This window comes from Nannospalax galili, unplaced genomic scaffold (assembly GCF_000622305.1).
Source record: "Nannospalax galili isolate Female #2095 unplaced genomic scaffold, S.galili_v1.0 scaffold117, whole genome shotgun sequence".
Lineage (NCBI taxonomy): Eukaryota > Metazoa > Chordata > Mammalia > Rodentia > Spalacidae > Nannospalax > Nannospalax galili.
Window position 1 is genome coordinate 463038 of NW_008341422.1, and position 24142 is coordinate 487179.

The window sequence follows — 24142 nt, forward strand, 5'->3', positions numbered from 1 at the left end:
TGTTGGGGAGGAGATAAGGATATATAAGACAAGAACACCAGGAGGCACCTCTCTCACCATTTTGTGTGGTTGTCAGGAAGTCACAGGATCTATATTTGAGCACGGACTTTCCAGTGAAGCCATATATGGGGGCGCCCACTCTTCTGTAAATAAAACCCCCACCCTATGCTCTGTTACCAAGCCCAATAAACTAGTTAGGATTTTCAAAAAAGAAAAAAAAAGAAGGATCAGAGCTAATGGAAACCTTCATTATTCTTCCAAAATTGACCCCATGTTGGCAAATCCTTTCATCTTCAATTTTTTTTTATTTTTTGGTCTTTTAGGGACAGGGTCTCCCTGTGACCCCAGCTGGCCTAGAGCTTGCTAGGTGGACTGGGCTGGCCTTGAGTTCACAGAGATCTGTCTGGCTCTGCTTCCCAAGTGCTAGGACTAAGGACATGTGTCACCACGGCCAGCTTTGGTCTTTGATTTCTTATCCCTACTTTTCTACCCTTAAACTTCATTGTATATATTATTTTATGTAACCTGCTTCAAGTTATTTCTGGAAAAATGTGTTCAAAATATTTAAGAATAAAAATATTCTTAAATAAAAGAAAGTTTTTAAAATTCACTGATATGTTAAAACAATAATAAAAGACAAGTTGACAGTATTAACATCAAATATAGTTGTAAAGCTTACTTCCACTAGTATACTTTTTTATTATTTATGTATTTATTTGTTTCTGTATGTGTGTGAGTATACAAGTTCCATAGCATACATGTGGAAGTCAGAGGATGACTTCAGAGTTTCTGCTCCCTCCATCCACCACCTCAGTCCCAGGGACCAAACTCAAAGCCTTCAGAAGCCAGAAGAGGGTGGCGAATCCCCTGGAAATGGAACTATGGATGGTTGTTAGCTGCCATGTGCGTGCTGGAAACCAAACCCAGGTTCTCTGGAAGAACAGCCAGTGCTCTTAACCACTGAGCCAGATCTCTAATCCCCCAGCCAGCCAATAACCTTTCCACCCTGTCAAGCTACAGCAGCCTGCTTAGGATATATAAAGAAGCTCTCATTGGCAAAATGCAGGTCTTCAGGTGAAAGTCAAAATCAAAGGGTTGCTGGGCATGGTAGTGCACGCCTTTAGTCCCAGCATTTGGGAAGCAGAGGTAGGCAGATCTCTGTGAGTTTAAAGTCAGCCTGGTCTACATAGTGAGTTCCAGGACAGCTGGGGCTACAGAGAGACCTTGTCTCAAAAACAACAACAAAAAAGACAAAATCAAAGGGCTGACTGAGAAAACATAACCAATGGTAGGAAATTCTAAAAGAATGTGTCAACAGAATGGAATTCAAAAGAAGTAGATCAAAGAAGTAAAACTAGCAGTGTACACCTGTGTCTCGGAATGCCATCCACTATCCTTTGGAATAAGCGACCGCCAAGGGTCTCAAGATAAAGAATATGAGTCACTCAGCTTGACAAGTGGAAGTAAGCTACTAGAGAAACTTAACAAAGAAAGTTGGGAGCCCCACATGTAGGCAGAACCACTTTACAATGGACAAACAGAATCTGTTTGTACTTCCATCATTAGAAAAAAATTAGCCAAATCAAAAACAACTGGGGCACAGCAGTCACCACAGAATTATTAACAATGGCTCCTCCAAGATTGGCCTGTTATGTTAGGCTCTCACAATCAAATACCTCAAAATATACGAGCTGTTATCATGCAACATTAAGAGACTCAAACATTAACAATCTCACCTCCTTAAAACACTGTATTCTTGGCTTCTGAGACAGCATGCTCTCAAATTTTCTCTTCTTTTCTTACCTAACTCTGAGTCTCTACATCCCTCCTCTAACAAAGGCTGGCATTGACAAGCACCTGCTGGTAATCCCAGCAATCTTACCATCCACAAAGTTCATACTGAAGAAGCACACAATCAAATTACCAAAAACAAATAAACAAATCACAAAACAACCTCAGAATATTATGAGCAATCATTCACTTGTGTTTCCTGGATCCCTATTTCTGTTCCTCAAAATTTGCTAATTTGTCTATAATAGTAAACATTTTGCTACCCAAACTGGCATAGCAGTCACACAGGGTGACTTCCACAAGTCTAAGGACATTCAAATCTACACAGTGAATTCCAAGACAAAAAAAGAGAATATGGGCCAGCAAGGCAGCTCAGCAGGCAAAGGTGCTTGTCACCAAATCAGATGATCTGAGTTAAATTATCGGGACCCATGGTAGAAGAAGAGAGCCAACTCCTGCAAGGTGTACTCTGACCTCCACAACTATATCAAGGAATGCCCATATACACACAAACACACACATTAATGTAATTTTTAAAATTAGAAGAAAAAATTAGGGGATGGGGAGATGGCTCAGCAGTTAAGAGCACTGGCTGCTCTTACAGAGAACCTGGGCTTGGTTCCCAACACTCACATGGCAGCTAACAACTGTCCATAACTCCAGTTCCAGGGAATCTAATACCCTCTTCTGATCTCTGTGGGCACTGGACAACATGGGTACACTTACATTCATGCAGGCAATACATTCATACACATTTTAAAAAATAAAATTAAAATATTTTTTAAAAGAAAAAAAAAATCGATGCCAGGCATAATGGAGTGTGTCTATAATCCTAGTTCTCAGGAAGCAGAGGCAAGCAGATCTCTTTGAGACTGAGGCCGGCCTGGTCCACAAAGTGACTTCCAGGTGGGCTGGGACTAGTGAAACCCTGGAGAAAAACAAACAAAAAAAAAAAAAGAAGAAAGAAAAAAAAGAGAAAGAAGAAGAAAGAAAACAATTAACAAAATATAGCATTTGTGAGGCTGTGGCAGGATTGCCATGAGTTCCAGGCTAGAACTCATCTCAAAAGAAACAAAGCACAGGGGCCAGGAAGAAGGCTCAGCAGGTAAAAATGCTTGCTATGCAAGCCTGAAATCTATATAGAAAACCGGATGCGAGGTGGGCACCTGTAATCCCAGCAATGAGAAGGAAGAAACAGAAGACCCCCGCCCCAGAAGCCTGAGGGCCTGCTAGGTGAATATGCTTCACAGCAGCACAAGAAAAATCCTGACTCTGAGGTGGAAGGAGAGTCTGGGCTCTAAAGAAATTGCTCTCTTGGCTGGGTATGGTGGCACATGCCTTTAATCCCAGCACTCAGGAGGCAGAGGCAGGTAGATCTCTGTGAGTTCAAGAGCAGCCTAGTCTACAAAGTGAGTTCCAGGAGAGCTGGGGCTACAGAGACATGTGTAAACTAACTCCCACCCCCAACTCCCACTTTTTTTTTTTTTTAAGACAGGGTTTCCCTCTAGCCCCAGCGGGCCTGGAGCTTGCTATATAGGCCAAGTTGGCATCAATTTCACAGAGATCCACTTGCTTCTGCTTCCCCAGTGGTGACATCTAAGGTGTGCACCACTATACACAGCGCTAAATTAGGTATTTTTAATGGAAGAAAAAAAAGCCAGGAGTTGTGGCCCATGACTTTAATATCAGCAATTGGGAGGCAGGGGTAGGTAGACCTCTGTAAGGTAGAGAGGCCAGCCTGGTCTACACATCAAGTTCCAGGCCAGTTGGGGCTACAGGGAGACTATGTCTCAAAAAAAACCAAAAAACAAAAAATAAACAAAAGGTGGACAGAGCATGCTGTTGTCTTCCCTCTTCCACACTCATGCTCACACAGACGTGTACTTATACATGTGCATGCCTGACTACTCACAGAGACACACAAAAAGTATTCTGCTTATGAGGCTTACCACATGTTCACAGCCAGTCTGAACTACACAGTGAGTTCTAGGTATGCCTAAGCTACAGATTTTGTCTCAAAATAGAACAGCACAACAGCACAAAGGAGGCAGGGGCCAGCCTGGGCTACAGACCCATTTTCTAAAAGAAAGGACTGGCGAGATGGCTTCGTGGGTAGGTACAGGCACTCACTGCACAAGCCTAACAACCTGAGTTTGATCCCCAAAACCACATAAAGATGGAAGGAGAGAACCAAATCCACAAAAGCCCTCTGACCTTCTTGCTACCCAACTCATGATGTGGTAAAGACAAAGCCCAAGACACATCTAAACTAACATACAGAGATATTATCATATTATGCAGAACCAAGAGTTAAACAGGATTAAACTTGCATTTTACAAAGATCACATAAGCTAATTCCTAAGGCAATTATAGCACACTGGTATTAAGGAAGCATAAAACACATGGTAGTTAAGCAGTGAATACCTGATAGTTAAGGTAGAATATATGATGGTTAAGCAAGATACAACAAGCCATTGGCTCACAAATAAGAAAAAAGGCATGGGGCTGGAGAGATGACTCAGTGGTTAAGAACACCGGTTGTTCTTGCAGAAGACCCAGGTACGAATCCCAGCACCCACATGGCAGCGAACAACTGTCCATAACTCCAGTTCCAGGGGATCCAATGGCCTCTTCTGTCCTCTGCAGGCATTGCACAACACGGGTGCACTTACCTACATGTAAGTAATACAACCATACACATAAAATAAAAATAATAATTAAAAAAAAAAGAAAAGGCACATAATTCCTGGTACATTACACACCTTTACATGAAAAAAGACTAAGAAGCAACAGATTTTCTGAAATTACTACAAAAAATCCTAGGTCTCATAATCTAAATCTGCCTACTACTTTGTGAAGTACAACTGCTCTGGGGCTAGGGTGGAATGCCTGCCTAGCATGTATGACACCAGAGGTCTGATCCCCAGTACTAGAAAAACAAAACATATAACTGCTGAAGATAAATTTAAGTGGGAAAAAACCTACCCTATCCCTGTATTCCTCCCTCCTTCATCCTTCACTCCTTCCTTCATTCCCGCATTATAATTAATAGCTATATGAAAAGGTAAGACTCAGACTCTACATTTCAAGTGCACAAGAGAAGACATATCTCCTTGGAAACAAGGCAAATGTTCTAATTCACATAAATACAACTAAGTAAGTAATCCCATTTATCAGAATTATCCAAATGAAGCAGCTTCAGAAATCCAGAAAACTATTTCAAAGCAAAGCTAAGTGATGCATTTTATCTTATAACTTACTTTCAGAATACTTTATTTTGAAATACCTTTCAACAACTGCAGTAATGGCTCAAATAGAACTTTCACTTTCAACAAACTTTCAACTTTATTTCAAAAGTAACAGCTTTTCATAGAATTCTTAACTTAGGACTTGGAAGCCAGGCAGGGTGGTTCATGCCTGTAATCCCTGCACTCTGGAGATAAGAAGGAGGATCACAAGTTCAAGGCCGGCATGGTATACATAGTGAGTTCCATGCCAAACTGGGATAAAGAGAGAGGCCCAGTCTCAAAAAGCAAAGATGTGGGCTAGGGATGTGGCTGATTTGGTAGAGTGCTTGCCTGGCATGCACAAAACCCTGGGTTCAACTCCCAGCACTACATAAACCAGGTGTGATGGTGCACATCTGGAATCCCAGCACTTAGAGATGGTTACAGAAAGATCAGAAATTCAAAATCATCCTTGGCTACATAACAAGTTCAAACAAGGCCAGCCTGACATATACGAGACCCTGTCTAGAAAAGCAAAGAAAGAACTTAGACTTGTCTAATTTATTTAACTTAAGCAAAACTGAAATTTTTGTTCATATGCTTCATTACAAAATAAATATACAAAAATGACTTTAATATTTGAAGATAAACAGGCTGGGTTACTTCTCAAAAATTAAGTCAAAATTGTCTAAGCAGAACCTTTTGCAGGTACAAAAAGTTTTGTACATTCTTCCTATGTCTAAGCTGACTGCACTGCACTTAACACATTCTGCAGTTGATTTAAGTAGACTTAACTGACTCTGAGGGACTAAATCCTGCTTTGTGAACAAAAGAAACAAACTCTTACTGATATTTTTTAAAGGTTGAAAAATTAGCTAAATAATCTAGCGATAATGCATAACAATGGTGTACATTTTACAGACTTGGCTACAGCTAACTATAGCCCCAAATCTTCCCTATAGTATATTCTTTAGTAAAAATAAAATATTCATTATAAAGTAAAATGTAGTTATGATTTACTGCCAAATTAATCATGTCCACATGGACACATACTCTGTTGGGATGTGTTAACAATATACTTAACTAGTATTTCACTTTCTTTCTGTTTGGTTTTTGTTTTGAAACAGGGTCTGGTTATGTGCCTACACTGTCCTCCAACTTGAGATCCTCCTGCTTCAACCTCTCAAATATTGGGTTATAGACGTGCACCACCGGACCTGGCTTTAGCATTTCTTATATTATGGAGAAAATATATCTAGTAAGAAATCTGTAATTATATGACTTCATCGCTTGTGTGGGCCTCTTTCCAGGAAAGGGAGAAATAATACCATCAACTCTCACCTCAGTAGGAAGTTCTTCCTCCTTTCAGTACCTACAGCACTGTACAATGACTTAAGTATACCTCACTGTTCCCATTATATCTATATTTATGTTTCTATCCTCTGCAGCTTTTAGCCAGGACTCAAATATTTCTGGATGACTAAGCAGCCACAGGCTTATTCATATAGTAACTCTCTTTCTCACTCACATACACATAAAGGAACTAGGGAATTGGTTTGTCAATGCCTAATAAAAAAAATCTAATGATATAGCTAGGCATGGTGGCGCATGCCTTTAATCCCAGCACTCAGGAGGCAGAGGCAGGCAGATCTCTGTGAGTTCAAGGCCAGCCTGGTCTACAAAGGGAGTTCCAGGCCAGCTGGGGCTACAGGCTACAGGGAGACCCTGACCAAAAAAAAAAAAAAAACCTAATGATATAACAGGAATATGGCATCCAATCCAAAGGGTGCTAACTAGAATCTCATCTTTACCTTCTAAGTTTACTTTGAGCAGTCACTAAAAAGTTAGGAAGCCCAATGACATTATTATTTATGATACTTATAAAAAAATGGGTAACTTTGCCAGGCATGGTGGTACACGCCTTTAATCCCAGCACTCGGGAGGCAGAGGCAGGCAGATCTCTGTGAGTTCAAGGCCAGCCTGGTCTACATAATGAGTTCCAGGACAGCTGGCGCTACAGGGAGACCCTGTCTCAAAAAGATCAAAAGGGAAGAGCTTCGAAATGCCCCACCTTGTCCTGAGGGTTTAAAGGCAGCTAATGGTTGATAACAGAGAGAAATTGTCTTCAGTGGTGTACCCGTGGGTACAGTGCCCATGCCACTGTAAACAAGTCCTCACACAACCTTCTATAAGCAACCCTAATGCAACTCATTGGGTAAAAGTAAAAAGATGGTAAATTTATAACATCTAAAGTTAAGGCTCATAAAAATTTAGTCTGGTAAATTACTGGCCCTAAATTTCTTATCTAGAGAAACAAACACCTTAAAATTAATCTTTTAATTAATCCATTAAAACTTTCCTATGTACCTGCATTATATGTACAACATACTGAGCAATACTAAACAATAACCAGGGTCCTTGTCTGAGAAGACTAAACAACAAGCTTATAGAAAAATAGGCAAGAAATACATGGGATAGAAGAGAGCCCAAGTCAAATGCCATAAAACAATAAGGAATTTACAAGTCAAAAGAATGGGGGTGGGGTCTAAGAGGCAGAATTTGAACTGTACGTTAAAAGATGACCATGATGTAAGATAATACCACAAAAAAACAAGCTATATCTGCACCACAGATACTCAGAAGACCACTGTTGGTGAAAAAGACACTTGAAGTTTACAATAATCGACTATGATTAATTTATAGAAAAAAACTGAAAGATAAATTTAAAAATCTAGCTAAAAATTGTGAATGGAAGGCTTCAAAGCAAGTAAGATGTAAGCTGACACTTAAAAAGGGAAGCAGTCCAGGGCTCAGTGGTGAGAGTGTTTGGTGTGTGCAAGGCTCTGGGTCCTATACCCAGCACCACAAAAAGAGGGTAAGATGCAGTTAGGGAAGAGCCACATTGTATGTAGCAATATACAGAATAACTTTAATGATAGCAGGTTGGAGGGGGAGAGACCTACTGCGGAATGGACAACACAGGTCTCATCCAGGTTGCACCACTATAATCGGTTCTAAAGGAAGAGCTTTAATAACTAGAGTAGGTAATACAGAGTGCCTGACAGAGAGCACAAAGGGAAACATGCAGTTTTCAGTCAGATAGGTCTGGTTAAAATCTGTGCTAAGTTGTTTAACATCCTCAGTCTATACTTCTCAACTTATGGATACAGACAGTAACCTCTGAGTGTATGCTGATTAGTCTTAAATGTCAACTTGTCAAACTGAGAATCACCTGAGAAGGGAGCCTCAGTTTGGGAACTGTCTACTTCAGATGGGCCTGCAGACATGTCTGGGGGGTGAGGGATTGTCTTGATTGCTAATGATATGGGAGGGGCCAACCCACTGTGGGAGTACTATCCCTAGGAAAGTGGTTCTGACTTGTGTAAAAAATTAGCTGAGTTTAAGCCAGCCTGCAAGCCAACTAGCAAGCAACATCCTCCATGGTTCCTGCTGTACTTCCTCGGCTGTGAAGGGAGTTCCGTGGTTGGAGGAATGCTTTATGAAATAGCTAAAAGTATAACCTGGAGTTGTAAGCTAAAATAAACCTTTCATCCTCTAAGTTGTTTCTCATCAGTGTTTTATTATAGCAAAAGAAACCAAACTAAACATGGTTGAAGACCAAAGAGAAAATAAACATCAAGGGCCAGCAAGATGACTCAGCAGGTAAAGGTGCCTGCCATGTAAGTCTGACAACCTAGAACCCACATAAAGGTAGAAGGAAAGAACCAAACCCACAAAGTTGTCCTCTGACCTCCACATGTACACATGTGTGCATGCATACACACACACATGCACACACATAATAATTTTTTTAAAAAGAAAACTTGCCGGGCACAGTGGCTCATGCCTTTAATCCCAGTACTCGGGAGGCAAAGACAGGCAAATCTCCGTGAGTTGGGAAGCCAGCCTGGTCTACATAGCACATTCCAGGCCAGCTAGGGTTATTGGAAGACCCTGTGTCAATAAGACCAAAAAAAAAAAAAGAAGAAAGAAAACTCCTGTAAAGCACTGAGAGCAGACCATTATTTAATAAATGTGATTTTCTCTTTCTCCTTTGGCTCTCCTTTCTGTATTCCTTAACAACTCTGTTTCAGAACAGAATGGTATAGCAGATACTCTGTCTACTGGTTGTTACTATGGAATTAATAAAATTGAGTTAATGAAAGATTAAGTGACATTTCATAGTGTGGTGATTTGAATGAGAATATCCCCCATAGGTTCCAAATATTTGAACACCTGATCCCAGACCGTGGCGTTGTTTGGGAGGTTTAGTAGATGTGGCCTTGCTGGAGGAAGCACATCACTGGGTCAGGCTTTTAGAGTTCATAGCCTTGCCCACTCTGAGTATCCCTCTCTCTCCTTCCTGTAAGTGCTTAGGGTTGTGAGCTCTCAGCTTTCTGCCCAGCTGCCTTCTGCCATGCCTCCTCAGCCATGATAAATTCTTATCTCTTGGAACTGTAAGTTCAATAAACTCCTGCTCTACAAGTTGTCTTGGTCACGGTGTTTTGTCATAGCAACAGAAAAGTAACTAATATACACAGCAAACAAATACTATTTTGGTTGGCATCAGAAAAGAAATACAAACTATGATATATACAAAAAGTAGAAACTAACTGCATGTAACACTGTTCCCACCTTTGAGGCTGACCTCTGAGACACCCTTCCAACCTTCGTCAATGTACTTTAGAAATAAGAGCTACACTGCAAAATGTATTCAAGAGATTTCCAATAAATCTTTTTCTGTAAAAAAAAAAAAAAGTAGAAACTACAAACCTGGAATCTTTTTCAAAGACTTACCTTCTTTTATGTTTGTTTTTTGTTTCCTTGCTTGTTTTTTTGTTTGAGACAAGGTCTCATTAAATAGCCCTGATGGCCTTGAACTCTATGTTGACCAGGCTACCCTGGAACTCAGAGTTCGAGGCCTCTGCCTCCCCAGTTCTGGGATTAAAGGTATGAACTAACCATGCTCAGCTTAACACATATCTTCTAATATAAAATCTGATTCACTACAGGGAACAGGGGGCTAGAAAGCCCATTTTATGCTTAGACACATGGTGCTGATATGGTTAGCCACCATGGACGAAAATGGCTGACACTGGACATGTAGGGAGGCTGAATCAACAAAAAATAGATGACACAGGATGTCTTGGAAACTCAAAAGTAAGCGCTAATGTAAACTTCTATATAACTATTCCTGGCAAAATGCCACTTTTGTCTGATTCTGTATAAACATGGCCTTGGGGTCAGAGGCAAGTTTGCCTATAAGCCTATGTGCCTACCTCTGTGCGACAAGTCTCTATGTACCTATGCCTGTCTGTGTGTTGGCATGTACCCGGGTGCCTGCCAGCACCCATCCTACTGGCCTGTTTGCTGGTAAATAAAGTGTCTTATCTATCTATGATTCCACATAATCTCTTCAACCTCCCTGTCCCCTAAGACCCTCCTTGCTTTTCTGGCATCAGATCCTGGACCTCACACTCATAATTTCAAAAACACTTAAATTTGACTGTTTCCTTAAACATATAAAAGGACAATCCATTTTAAGACATTTTTTAATGTATATATCAAATTCCAGTGGAGGATGAATCTTCAAATGTGAAGTTTTCCATTAGGTGGGGGTTAAAAAAAAAAATCTGAGTGTTAGTTTCTACATTTAACAGACAAAATAAAGGGAGCCTCAAACACAAATAGCAATAAATTTACTCACCTTCCATGGGCATGGAAATCCAGAAGTAAAAACCGATCTTCATGTGAAACTGCTCTTTTGGCACGCTGGTGTTTTTGGTGTAACAAATCCACATTGTAAGACAATCCTTCATAGTGTCTAATATATTTATTTAGAGGATTTCCATACTGACCTACAAAAAAAGATAGGCAACAGTCTGAATTAACATCATCTTGAGGTCTCCGTGTAGTTTTAACACAATTTTAGTGCACGATTATCAAATATCTTTGAATAAGCAAGAACCAATTGTCTATTAACCCCAGGATTACTATGATGAATCTCCTAACATTACTGTCACACATATCTTTTAACTTATTATAAAGGTGATTTTTTTAACCTCAAACAAAACTTTTCACATTAGCTGTTAAGGAAGTTCACTTTACTACACTTTTACTGATGAAAACTATCAGGTACAGACAGATTTTGTCACCTGTTCTTGCTCAGCATCCATTAAAATTATCTTTATAAATTCTTTTTAGTTAATATAATGAATTAAACACACTTTAATGTTAAACCAACCTTGCTTTCCTAAAATGAACCTTACTTGGTCATATTATTGAATTCAATTTGCTACAATTTTTAGAATTTTTGTTATTGTATTTATGGTAGATACTGGTATAATGTACACTATACTGGTAAACTGTCCTGTATGGTTTGAACTCAGTAAGAAGCTGGCTCTTAAAGTGGGATTTCCCCCATCCCCATTTCAGAACAAAGCAGCTTAGTCTCAGAGTGTCCTCTAAGATTTAGGGATGAGCTGACCCTAACTCTGTGGTAGGGAGGCAAGAGAACAGCCACACAGCCAAAAAGCAAAAAACACTGTGCCACTGAGAACAGCTAGAAGGTAAACTATTTTCAACAGGCATTACTATTATTTATCCTATAATATGAAAGCACCTGCAGTGAGAAAAAGAAGCTGCAAGAGTAGCTGTGGAAAGTTTAGCAACGGGAAGTTCATCCATGGACAGAAAGGTCCACTGGGAGCTACAGCTGACTGCCTCAACTTCCCCAGTAGGTTTCTACTGCATGTCATAAACTCAGGATTCTGTTGCTACTTGTTCTTTTACTTGGAAGCCTTACCCAAGTGGACACTGCTCTACCCAGTACTAGTACTCTTTCAATTGTTAACTCCAGCTGGCTGCCTTAAAGGAGCTTTCTCAGTTGGTTTCTACTGGATGTTTTGAGCATCCAATTTGATACCTCCCCCCTTAATAAACTCACTCATTCAAAACTGAAAGCATGGCTATCAAAAATTACAGTCTTCTTGCATTATCCTGGTCAGGTTGTTAGCAGGGTAAACGTGAGTGGAGAAATACTCTCGCTTCCATTTTCTAGACAAATTTAAATAAAATTGGTATCATTTCCTCCTTCAAGTTTGCTCAAAATTAACCAATGAAACTATCTTGGCCTAAAACTGTTTTGTGGAAAGTTTTTGACTGCAATTTCATTTTACAGGCAGACAAAGGCCCAGTCCTGGGCAAAGCACGGCATTTGGCCTGCACACACTCTCTGTACTGCTTCAGCACGACTCAGATTCTGTGATACTGCATTTCCATTCCCACTGTCCCTTTTCTAATTTATTACTTGACCCATATGTTATTTCAAAGTCTATTTACTCCAAATATTAAGGATTTTTCAATCGTATTTCTATTATGAGTTGCTGTTCTGTGGTGCCAGGGATCAAACCCAGAGCCTCATACTTGCTACGCAAGTATTCTAGCACTGAGCTATATGCCAAGGCATATTTCTGTTATTGGCTTCTAATGTAGTTCTTCTATAGACACAGAATACTGTACGACTTCCTTTAAAATACACTGAGATTTCCCTCATAACCCAGAATGAATTTTTTTTTTTTGAGCTGAGGACCGAACCCAGGGCCTCTAGCAAGCGCTCTATCACTGAGCTAAATCCCCAACCCCAGAATGAAATATTTTTTAAAAAGTATTTTTGCCAGTCGTGGTGGCACATGCCTTTAATCCCAGCACTCAGGAGGCAGAGGCAGGTGGATTTCTGTGAGTTCAAGGCCAGCCTGGTGTACATAGTGAGTTCCAGGACAGCTGGGACTACAGGGAGACCCTGTCCCCCCAAAAGAAAGCCCAGAAAAAAAATTATTTTATGTGTATGAGTGTATTGCCTGCATGTGTGTATCCGTGTCATGCAACACTTGAGGAAGTCAGAAGAGGGTGCTAGATCCCCTGGAACTGGAGTTACAAATAGTTGTTGGCCGCCTTGTGGGTGCTGGGAATCAAACCCAGGTCCTCTGTAAGAGCAGCCAGTGCTCTAACTGCTGCACCATCTCTCCAACCCCCACAAAATCTCTCTTTGAAAACTGTATGTGTACTGGAAAAGAAACATGTAACCTACTATCTATTAGCTGAGTATTCCAAAAACATTGATCTCTTTTCTTCTGAGATAGGGTCTGATTACATAACCCAGGCAGGCCTGGAGTACACTGACACTCAGTCTTTTGTTTTATCCAGTCTGATAATCTTTGCCTTTTAATTGAATTATTTAGACCTGGGATGCATGTAGAGCTCATTGGTAGAGCACTTAGAAGCATCAGACTCTCAGTCCAATCCCCAAAATAAATAAGGTGATTACCATGTGATTAAGTCTACCATCTATTTTCTGTTTACACAATTTGCTGTCTACTTCTTTCTCTACCTTCTTTTATTTTCGTTTTGGGAGTGTTTTGATTGAGATTTAGTTTTATTAAAGTCTTTAAACCATAAATCACAGAGGTTTTTTTCTTATTTTATAGCATATTAGTATAGTCATTCAACACTGAGCATAACTGAGTGATGGAGCCTTTCAGACAAGAAACCAAAGAAATAAACAGAATATTCTACTGAAAATGTGGAAAGGCATAGCACACTGGATTTCTGCTGCTGGCCCCCATGCTCCAAACTAGTCAAAAAAAAAAAAAAACTCAAAAAAGAACAAAGTCCTGGAATTCCTAGAAAGAGTGTATATTACCATGAACAAATGACCTCAAAAGAATGTTATAGTCTAAATAGGAAATGGACTCCATACACTGTTTTGAACACTTGGTCCCCAACTGGTGGTACTATTTAGAGAGGTTCTAGAAACTGTAGGAGGTAGAGCCTAGCTGGAAGGAGATCACTGGCGAGAGGTACTTAACAATATCTTGTCCCTGGGTCTTTGTTCTTTCTTTCTTGTCCACTATGGTAGCCCCTATGCCTTCTTCATCAGGGAGGACTAAAACCTCTGAACCCATGATCCAAAATGAACCCTTTCCTTCTTTCGGCTACTGCTGTAAGGGAACTGGCCACAGCGATGAGAACAGCAACAGTGACCAATACATAAAATGGGCAACCACTCAAGTGGTAATTTAAAAGGGAAATAAATACTGGTTTCTGAGATAGAAGAGAAAATAGAGAAGCCATCCACAAACCACCATAGAAGTAAAAAAAGCACCTGAGCCAAGACCATACAACCACAAACATAATCTCAAATGATCACATTAGAGTAAAACCATAAAAGAAACAGAAATGGGGGGGGGTGGAATCAATCCAATTGAGAGGAACATGTGAAAACTCTTCTGAGCAAACCAGAATCAGTTTTGGATGATCTTAAGAAATCTTACTACTTTTCTTCCGTACAACACTGTGGCTTTATAACAGAAGGTCCTGAATTTGCAAAGATCGTTGCTTGAAGTATTTAAGAGGTAAAATGTAATGATATCCATAACTCATACTAAAGTGATTCAGGGAGGGAAAGAGAGAGGGAGGGGAGGAGAGGGAAGGGGAGGGGAGCGAAGGGGAGGGGAGCGAAGAGGAGGGGAGAAGGATGTAAATCATTTCGTCAATGTCCAGTTGTAGCTAGGAATAAAAAGAGCCTGAATTTAACCTACTTCTGTAACAGTGAAGAACTGGAAAAAGACTATGAGGAAAAAACAAACAAAGCGAGCTCTATTACAAATGCCAACTTCCAAGAAGTACCTATACCCTGAGTTCAAGGAGGCCAAGCACTTAGAATTGGTGAGACAAAGTTGCCAGAAAGGAAGAAGAGCACTGCAAAATCTGAAAAGTGTTTGGCTGAGTAAAGATCTAAGCATGTAGAATAAATTATGCCACCACCAAAAAGGAACCAGCAAAAAACAGCAACGTTTTAAAACACACAGGACAGGCAGGTAGGTGTTCACAATCCACCACCCAGAGAAGAAAAGCCTGTGCTACATGAAGCCTGCATATGAACCTCACGTGACTCCTCATTAGTCAGGGTACAGTTAGTCATAGACTAACACAGACTAACGGCTGTTCTAGGTCTAGCTGAACTAAGCTTAAACACAATCTTCCAAATTTAAATAACAAATTGGATTTAACAGATTCCAAGTAGCTTAACTGCCAGAAGAGTCTGAAAGTGTTAAAGGAAAAACTCCAAATATAAAAATCAGAATGTTCTTTATCACCATGCACATCAAATAAAGAAAATAAATATATTTTCTCCCATAACAAGAACAAAAATCAGTCTTTGTAACAGAAATTTTAGAGATGATGAGGTAAAAGTTGCTATTATAAATATGCTCCACAGGTTAAAGAGGATACAAGAAAACAAATATGATGGGGAAGGAAGTAAAAAATATACCTACAAATCCAGGATAGTCAACACAACCCAAGAAGAATAAAAATAAAAACACATAAAGGTACAATATAAGCTAATGGCTGAAAACTAGAGGTCAAATGTGTTCGTGTGTGTCTGTGTGTCTGTGTGTTTGTGTGTGTCTATGTGTCTGTGTGTATCTGTGTGTCTGTGTGTGTGCACTAAAATGAACTGTGGTGGGGAAGCACCAAAGAAGCCAAGAGAAAAAAAAACACATACCAGGGTCAGTCAAAAAGAAGGGAGCCACGTTTAAAGTACTGCTAAATTCTTAGTCCACGATACTAAAACCAGTGAAAATACCTTACAAAAGGGTCCTAGAAGACAAAATGGAGACTTGTTTAGACAGCAAAGCTTCTAACTCATTAATATCAGACTACTGAAAATGTTAGAAGAAATTTTTCAGACAGAAAGGATGATAACAGGACACTGGAGATGGCTCAGCCGTTATCTTGCAGAGGACTAGAGTTCAGTTCCTAGCACCCATATTTGGAAGCTCACAACCACTAATTGCAGCTCCAGGGGCTTTGATGCCCTCTTCTGGTCACCATGGGCACTACACACATGTGTAGACATAATTTCAAAAGATAAAAATAAATCTTTTTCTAAAAAAAGTGACTATATTTCAAATAACACAGTATGCTGTGGTGCTTATAACACACAGAATAAAAATGCACGGCAGTAATAGAGGAATGGGGACTCTTTTTAAATAAATCCCAAAGAAAAAAGGAAAAAGGAGCTATGAACAGATGGAATAATAAGCAAATAATAAGATGGGAATTTTTTGTTTGTTTGGTGTTTTTTTTTTTTTGAGACAAGGCTCACTATGTAGCCCTGACTATCCTGGAACTTATGTAAACCAGGTTGGCCTCAAATTTGTGGCGATCCTCCTCCCTTTGCCTTCCAAGTGCTGGGGGTTCACAGGCATGTACCTCCATGCCCAACTATAAGATGGTAACTATTATCAGCAATTACATTCAAAGTAAACACAGCAAACAGCAAGCAAAAACACTATTTTGTTGTTTTTCTTAAAAGGAACATATAAATATGTTAAGAAGACAATTTAAACACAAAATAAAAGTGAGTTAAAGTATAAAGGATTTCAAAAGATATGCTATCCAAAGAACACTGGAGTGGCCATAGTAGCATTAGAGTAAACTTCAAAATAAAAACACCCCCCCACAAATAGCCCACTATTACAAGATATACAGAGCAACAGTTTATAATTCAACAAAAAACACACCCATGGCCCTCATAGGAACAGGAGTGGGTGAGGACCAGGATCATCCCCATGGACTAGCTATACTGCCACAGCCTGGTGAACCTGGGAAAGAGAAAGTGGAACTACAACAACCTATCATATTGGAGGAAGAAGGCTTGGTGACTTCAGGACGTTGGTTCCATTTTGGGTATAAATATGCAAAGCAAGGAATCCAGGAAAGAAGGATTAGGGGAGGAATTAAAAATAGATTTCCTATGAAAGCATCCACCTTGATCCTGCAAGAAAACACACCCACAAACAGCAGCAACTGAGCCACCTTGAGCATATGAAGCCAAAGTAAACTCCCTGAAGTCAATGTGAACAAAGCTGGGGTCTGTATAGAAAGAAAGCTCTCAACTAAGTGCAGTGGCATTGCACCTGCAGTCCCAGGAAACCAAAGACGAGGATCAGCTGCACATGAAAACTCAAGTCCAGCTGTCTAGCCTGGGCAATGTAGGGGGAAAGAAATGGGGTGGGGAAAGGGGAAAGAAAAGAGATCCCAATCAAATAAGTAAAGGATGTGTAAATTGGAGAGGGGGAGAGGAAGAAGAGAAAAGGAAGGGAGGGAAGAAAAGAACAGAACAGAATAATCCAAAACACAAAACAGAGACTGAAAATAGGAGTTGGAAATCACAATTGTCCTAAGTATCAGTAAGATAGAGAAAATTTGAAATACAAACAATCTGGGCTCTCATTTACAGAATATTCCACCCAACAAAAGAAGGTATTTTCTTCTCAAGGACACAGAATATTCACCAAGACAGACCTCAAGTCTAGGCCACAAAGCATGTTAGCCAGAAATTTGAGAAGACTGAAGTCGAGTATATTTTCACATATGGTAGAATTAAATCAATAAACAATATCCATAAAAATCTCCGACTATTCGGAACTTGTACTTCTAAAATAGCCCAAGGGTCAAAAAAATCACTTGTTCTCATTTGAGTTGTATTCTTAAACTAATTTTGAATTTTATACTATGCAAACTAGCCCGAACAAAGACAATTTTTTATAAATGAAATGTTGGATCAAAGTAGTAGATACACGGGTATTTATTTGGCTTTTATCCTACTTTTCCAATAGTTATAAAATTCTTCATAATAAAAAAAAGGTACAGAAGAAAAAAGAAAAACAAATGGGGCTGGAGAGATGGCTCAGAGGTTAAGAACACTGGTTGTTCTTACAGAAGATCTGGGTTCAAATCCCAGCACTCACATGGCAGCTAACAACTGTCCCTAACTCCAGTCCCAGGGGATCCATAGTCTCTTCTGACCTCCACAGGCATTGCATGACATGGGTACACTTACCTACATGCAGGCAATACACACATATACATAAAAATAAATAAAATTTTAAAAAAAGAAAAATAAATCAAAACACTTCAAAATATTTCAATTTGTTCTCTCAGAAAAATAAATGAAATCAGCATTGTAATCACTTTCATTTTGCTAACAGGACGGAGTGAGGAATGGGGAAAAATCAAAGACTAACAATCATGAACTTCAGAAACAAAGGAAACATTTGGAGAAGACCAACTTCAAGAAAAGTTATCAGCTGAGAAAGTAGCAACTAGGTCATTCTCAACAGAACATACTCTGATCCTCTGTTCCCATTCAAGAACTTCTTAGAAAACTAGAAGTCTAACTCAATAGCTCAGATAAAAAGGAAAATGGAAATCAGAAAACCATGTGTTCAAAAATCAAATCCATTGCCGGGCATGGTGGTGCATGCCTTTAATCCCACTTGGGAGACAGAGGCAGGCAGATCTCTGTGAGTTTAAGGCCAGCCTGGTCTACACAGTGAGTTCCAGGACAGCTGGGGCTACAGGGAGACCCTGTCTCAAAAAGACAAAAAAAAAAAAAAATTGTAGTATTTTAAAATTCACATGAAAATCTGGCTACAAGATACTTATGAAAAACATTTTATAGAGCCTCACATTTTTACATCTTTTTTAAAATTTTTATTTATTATTTTTATTTTATGTGTTTGCATGTACTGCCTGCATGTAAATGTACTCGTGTCATGAAATGCCCTTGGAGGTCAGAAGAGGCTGTCAGATCCTCTGGGACTGGAGTTACAGACAGCTGTTAGCTGCCTTGTGGGTGCTGGGATTCGAACCCAGGTCTTCTGCAAGAACAACCAGTGTTCTTAACAACCAGCCCCACATTTTACATCTTAAGAAGGAAAACTGAAACTTCAAAATTAAAAGTCTATTTTATTTTTGTTAAGTATTCTACGATTTTTTTCCCCAAATGTACACTAATAGTTTATACATACAGGGGGAAAAAAAGAATATCCTGCTTAACTAGGATGGCTGAGATGACTCAGACTTAGAGCTGCTTGCTGCCAAGCCTGGCAGCCTGAGTTCAATCCCCAGAACCCAAATAGCAGGAGAGAACCAACTCCAAAAGCCATCCTCTGGTCTCCACATATATACCACGGCACTCTCATGACCCCACATATATCAAAAAATAAATAGATGTAATTTGTAGATAAATACATAAATTGGCATTTATTTTTAAATAAATGTTTAAATAGGGTGTTAGCTTTGTATCACTGTGACAAAAAAAAAAAAAGAAAAAGAACCTAAAGGAGTAAAGACTTACTAGACTCATGAGAGCAAAGGTAGTGTGGAGAACAAGGTGGCTCCATCACAGTGGCCAGGAAGCAGAATGTTTCCTTCCTATTTCCTTGTTATTTCACCCAGACCTCAACACACTAGACAGTAGGTAGGTACCTCTCATAGTCTAAGCAGGTGTTCTGCCCTTTGTCAATCCACTCTCAACACCCAAAAGGGTGTTTTACTAATCTAGGCGTTGATCAATCTAATCAAGATGGCAATCAAGATTAAGCACCAAAATAATATTATGAACTGAAGGTAATGATAACTAGGATTTTTTGAGCACTTGCTGTCTACCAAGGTTATGTGTGCTCTGAACTTTTTCATTTAATTCACCAAATAAGAACTATTAGTCAATGTTAAGGAAAACTGTGATTTCAGGGATACATAACAAGCCCAAGGTCATGGAGCAAATAAGAGGCAATGTGAAAGAGGTAATTCAGGTTCCAACTATTTCAAGATAATTTATAACAATTCTATTAACTTCATAAAGTCAGTCGCCATTTATGCTTCTGATATGACTACAAAAAGAAACGCTGAAATGAAAAAAAAAAAAAACCATCAAAATACAGCACATGGACCCAAGGCATGCTTTGTATGCCTTTAAAATGCACATACAGGTGGATCTACGAGAGAGCACAGCCAGCCTGGTCTATAGAGTTTCATTTCAGGTCAGCTGAGGCGACAGGGAGACCCTGTCTCAAAAAAAACTGAAAAAGAAAAAAAAACAAGCACATGGCTTTCAAAAACTAAACTGCCATTTACCTTTAAATTAAAATTTTACCTTTAAAATATATTTTTTCAATACATATTTTTATTGAATTTTTTTGCATTCATACAATACATCTTAATCATATTTAGATCCCCTACCCTAACTGTACCCCCTACAGCCCCTCCAACAGATTTCATGCATTGTCATATATGTTAAGGTATATCAAGTCAATATTTTTTAAACCTACATATGATGAAATACTAAAGAGGAATGGAATGTACTTTTTATAGACCAAAAAGTATGTATGTATACCTTTGATTTCCACAGCTAGTAACTGAAATTGGTGTAATTTACCCCACAGGCGCCCAGGCCCATCTCCAGCCCTTGCACTACTTACCTCAGTCAGACACCACAAATTGCCTGTTCCCACATGCAGAGTCTGGACCGACTCAACTGAGCTTTGTTCTTACATTTTAGCAACCAGTCAAGAACTCAAAAAGTAAAGACAGAACACATTCTGTCATCAAGTCTCACCAATACATGCTACTACTCACCCGCCTCAATCTCAACAGAGCATAGCCTCTGATCCCTCACTTTTACATCCTCTCTCCCCTTGATACAGATCTCCCTGATTCCCCCAAGGCCAAGCTGCCCACCTGTCTACTCCAATTCTTTATCACCTACTTTAGTCCTGATCCTCATCAGCCACTAGACTCTCCCAGTGCAGGTTCAGTCTACAGATGCCCTGGTACTAACAGTATCATCACTTCTTTAGTATCTAGCAAATTACATGAATCAGGCAAAGTAACACCAGACTCAAATAGAAATTCAAGGTTTTGTGTTCCTTATAAATCATCCTGAAATCCTCCTTGGGAAACTGTGCCCATAAACACTAGTGTTTTCTAATGTGATTTTACTCAATCTCTACACTTCTCATGTAATATTGTCTATGTAAAATTCCATACTTGAGAACTGTCAGAACCCTCTCCACTTTCATCCTCAAGATTACCCAGATATCCCCAAATGCTGGCTGCATGCACCATGAGCACCCTCAAAACAGTGAGAACAGTAACTGTTGCCTTTCCAATGTCAGATTTGTTTGTTTGTGGTGCTTGGGATTAACACAGGGCTTCACACATGCTGAAGCAAGCACACTACCACTGACCTAATACCCTCAGCCCTTCCAATGCCTTCTGTACCAGAAATTCAACCTAAAAACACTTGGGATAAAACTGTCCAAAAGTGCCTGAAGGATGCAAACTACTGCCAAAGCTTCAGCAAGCAAACCTGCTCAGCTCAAAACTTAAGGCTCTAAAGCAAACTCTGACCAGAGGGGCCTAATCCAGAACACTAGCTTAGCTTACATGCCTGTGTCCTAGTCGGTAACACTAGCTTAGTTTACATGCCTGTGGCCTAGCCATAACACTAGCTTAGTTTGCATGCCTGTGTCCTAGCTGCAAAGAAACGTGGAATTCCTAAAAGCTGAAAATGTGCGAAATGCAACAAGGTTCAAAAGCATCTGGACAGTCAAGAGCCATGATAAATAATTGGCCTCCTCTCTGGATCTGCTCCCCTACTCCCACCATCTATACACAGAACAGTAATGCTATTCAAGAAAAGTCCAGGCATATCATCCTTTACTTAAACCTTCCAGAGGTTTCCCCTCATTCAAAGTTGAAACTACAGCATACAAAGCTAACCCCAATCCTTCTAAGAGGCTGTGCTCCCCCACAACTCCCACATCTCTCTCACCTTAACTTCTACCGCTTTTCCTTTTACATGCTACATCTCCATTAGAGTCCTGCTTTCTCTGACCACCCTAAATGCAGATCCCCATCATTCGAAGTCTAATATCCTGCTTTAGTTTATGAATTCTAACAAACACTCATCACCTACCATCACCATTAGAACACGTCACCAGCTAAATAAGCTCTTTGCTTTTGTTCACTAAAAAGCACCTGGATAACAAGTACAAAATAGATGTTCAACAAACAGTTGTACAAACAACCTATTCCAATGTTCCAAGGAAATTTCTATTTATATTTACAAAAAAGGGAGACTATATCTTAGAGATTAAGAACCATAAACTAATCATGGAAAATATGTGATTCCATGACACTTATTTAAGAAGTATCAGAATTTCTAACAAGCCTGGCATTTGAAAATACAGATTTATTCTTTTAAAAAGTTACATCTGGCCGGGTATGGTGGCGCACGCCTTTAATCTCAACACTCGGGAGGCAGAGGCAGACAGATCTCTGTGAATTCAAGGCCAGCCTGGTCTACATAGTGAGTTCCAGGACAGCTGGGGCTATGGGGAGACCCTGTCTCAAAACGACCAAAAAAATAAAGTTATATATCTAATCCCAAAATGGGAAGGGGGGCAATTTACTGCTGTTGTGCATGCATTTCCGGCAATTTCTCTGCAAATATCCATGCAGTTTTCATTACCCATTTTTCTTAACTGTCTGTAACTATTACGCGCTTCTCAGTGCTTTGGTTTTCCCATCTGAAAAAAAGGGAGATATCAGTAGCTATGCCTAGAAATGATATTATAGGTGTTAAATGAGCATATTTGTATAAAGTACTTAGAATGGCAGACAACATACTACATAAGAATGTAATAATTATTGTTACGTTAAATAGTAAATGTAGTGTCTCATGTAACCTTAAAAACTACTGCTGGGCACAGTGACACATGCCTATAACCCCAGCACCAAGAAGGCTGAAGCAGAAAGAGCATGAGTTCAAGTTGGAGGTCAGCCTAGGTTTTATATATAATGACTGTCCCAAAAAAGTATATCACTCTTTTTGGCTAATTTTTACAGTGAAATGCTTTGAAATGTTTTCAAATGAGAATACACAGTTTTTAAAAAGCAATGCAGTTCTTATAGAAACATTCTAACTCAGTTACCCTACCTTTATAATTTAAAGAGCATATATAAGTACTTAATGAGCAAAGTGAAGACACTAACAAACAAGGTAATGGTCATATTTTTAAGTTAACTAAGGTATGACTGGGGACTAGCTCAGTGGTAACATACTTGTCTAGCATGCTGCAAGTCCTAGGTTCAATCTTGAGCACCGCTCAAAAGGGCAGCGGGTGGTAGAGATCAATTAAAGTAAAACAGTTAACTTGAATCTTCGGGAGCTTTTTTTTCCTAGAGATACTGTCAGAAACTTGGGAGTTCTTACATAATTTGTAAAAAGAAGAAATTACATACTTTACTATTCATCTATTCATTCAACACATACATATACTAAGACCTAACATTACATGTGCTAGACTTCACGTGCTGGGAATACAAACAAATTAGTATGACAGTTACTGACCTCATGGAGGTAACAATGAACAAGAAACAAAGACACAAAAGTATAGAAAAAGGATATAGCTAACAGGTGGCTAGGGAATGCCAAAGAAGGGACTGGTATTTTTTACAAGGTAATCTTCGTGGGCCTAATATGTGAGAAAAGGCTCAATAGAGAATAAACCACCATGAGCTATGGTCCCCACTGTAAGCCAAGATTCCCCACTCCTCTGGTGGGAGGCTGGTGGTGGAGCAGAGTAGAGGATGGAGGACTACCTGATGCTGGACAGCAGTTTCATCCTTCTCTGAGTGGCTACATTTCCTACAACTCCCACACCCACCCACTGAGGTCCCAGGTTGGCCATGGCACTGGCTTTGCCTCTGTGTTGGACTTTGCTGGAGACAGGGAAAGTTTCTCTCATTTGCAGATTCTGGTCTTGGCAGGACTGATTCTCAAGAATGGACTTCCCACCTTCCTTGATGGCCAGCTAAGGTCTTGACTCCACACATGATCTTGAGCACCCAGGCCTTGATATTGGACCATTCCCATTCTGAGACCAAGAAGGTTTTCCATCATTTTTCTATTCCTCTCCTACAACCCAATGTACCTTCACCTGTGCCTTACAGAAAACATTTAACACCTAATTGAACTTCTAGAGATAAAAATCACAGTCTGAGAAGCTGAAATCAAAATTAAAAAGTAAATTTTTAAAAAATATTTTATTATTTTTATTTTATGTGTATGAGTGTTATGCCTGCATGTATGTGAGTGCACTCATGTCGTGCAATGCCGGCAGAGGACAGAAGAGGCCATCGGATCCCCTGGAACTGGAGATACAGACAGTTGTTAGCTGCAATGTGGGTGCTGGGATTCAAACCTG

General features: G+C 39.6%; 1 protein-coding gene across 1 annotated transcript in view; it reads right to left on the reverse strand.

Moving 5' to 3' along the window:
* Nucleotides 1-24142, reverse strand: part of Adam10 (ADAM metallopeptidase domain 10) — a 151238-nt gene that overhangs the window by 110799 nt on the left and 16297 nt on the right. Inside the window, exon 3 of the mRNA XM_017799089.2 lies at nucleotides 10726-10876. Within this exon, the coding sequence (XP_017654578.1) occupies nucleotides 10726-10876 (151 nt within the window). The remainder of the gene's footprint in view (nucleotides 1-10725; nucleotides 10877-24142) is intronic.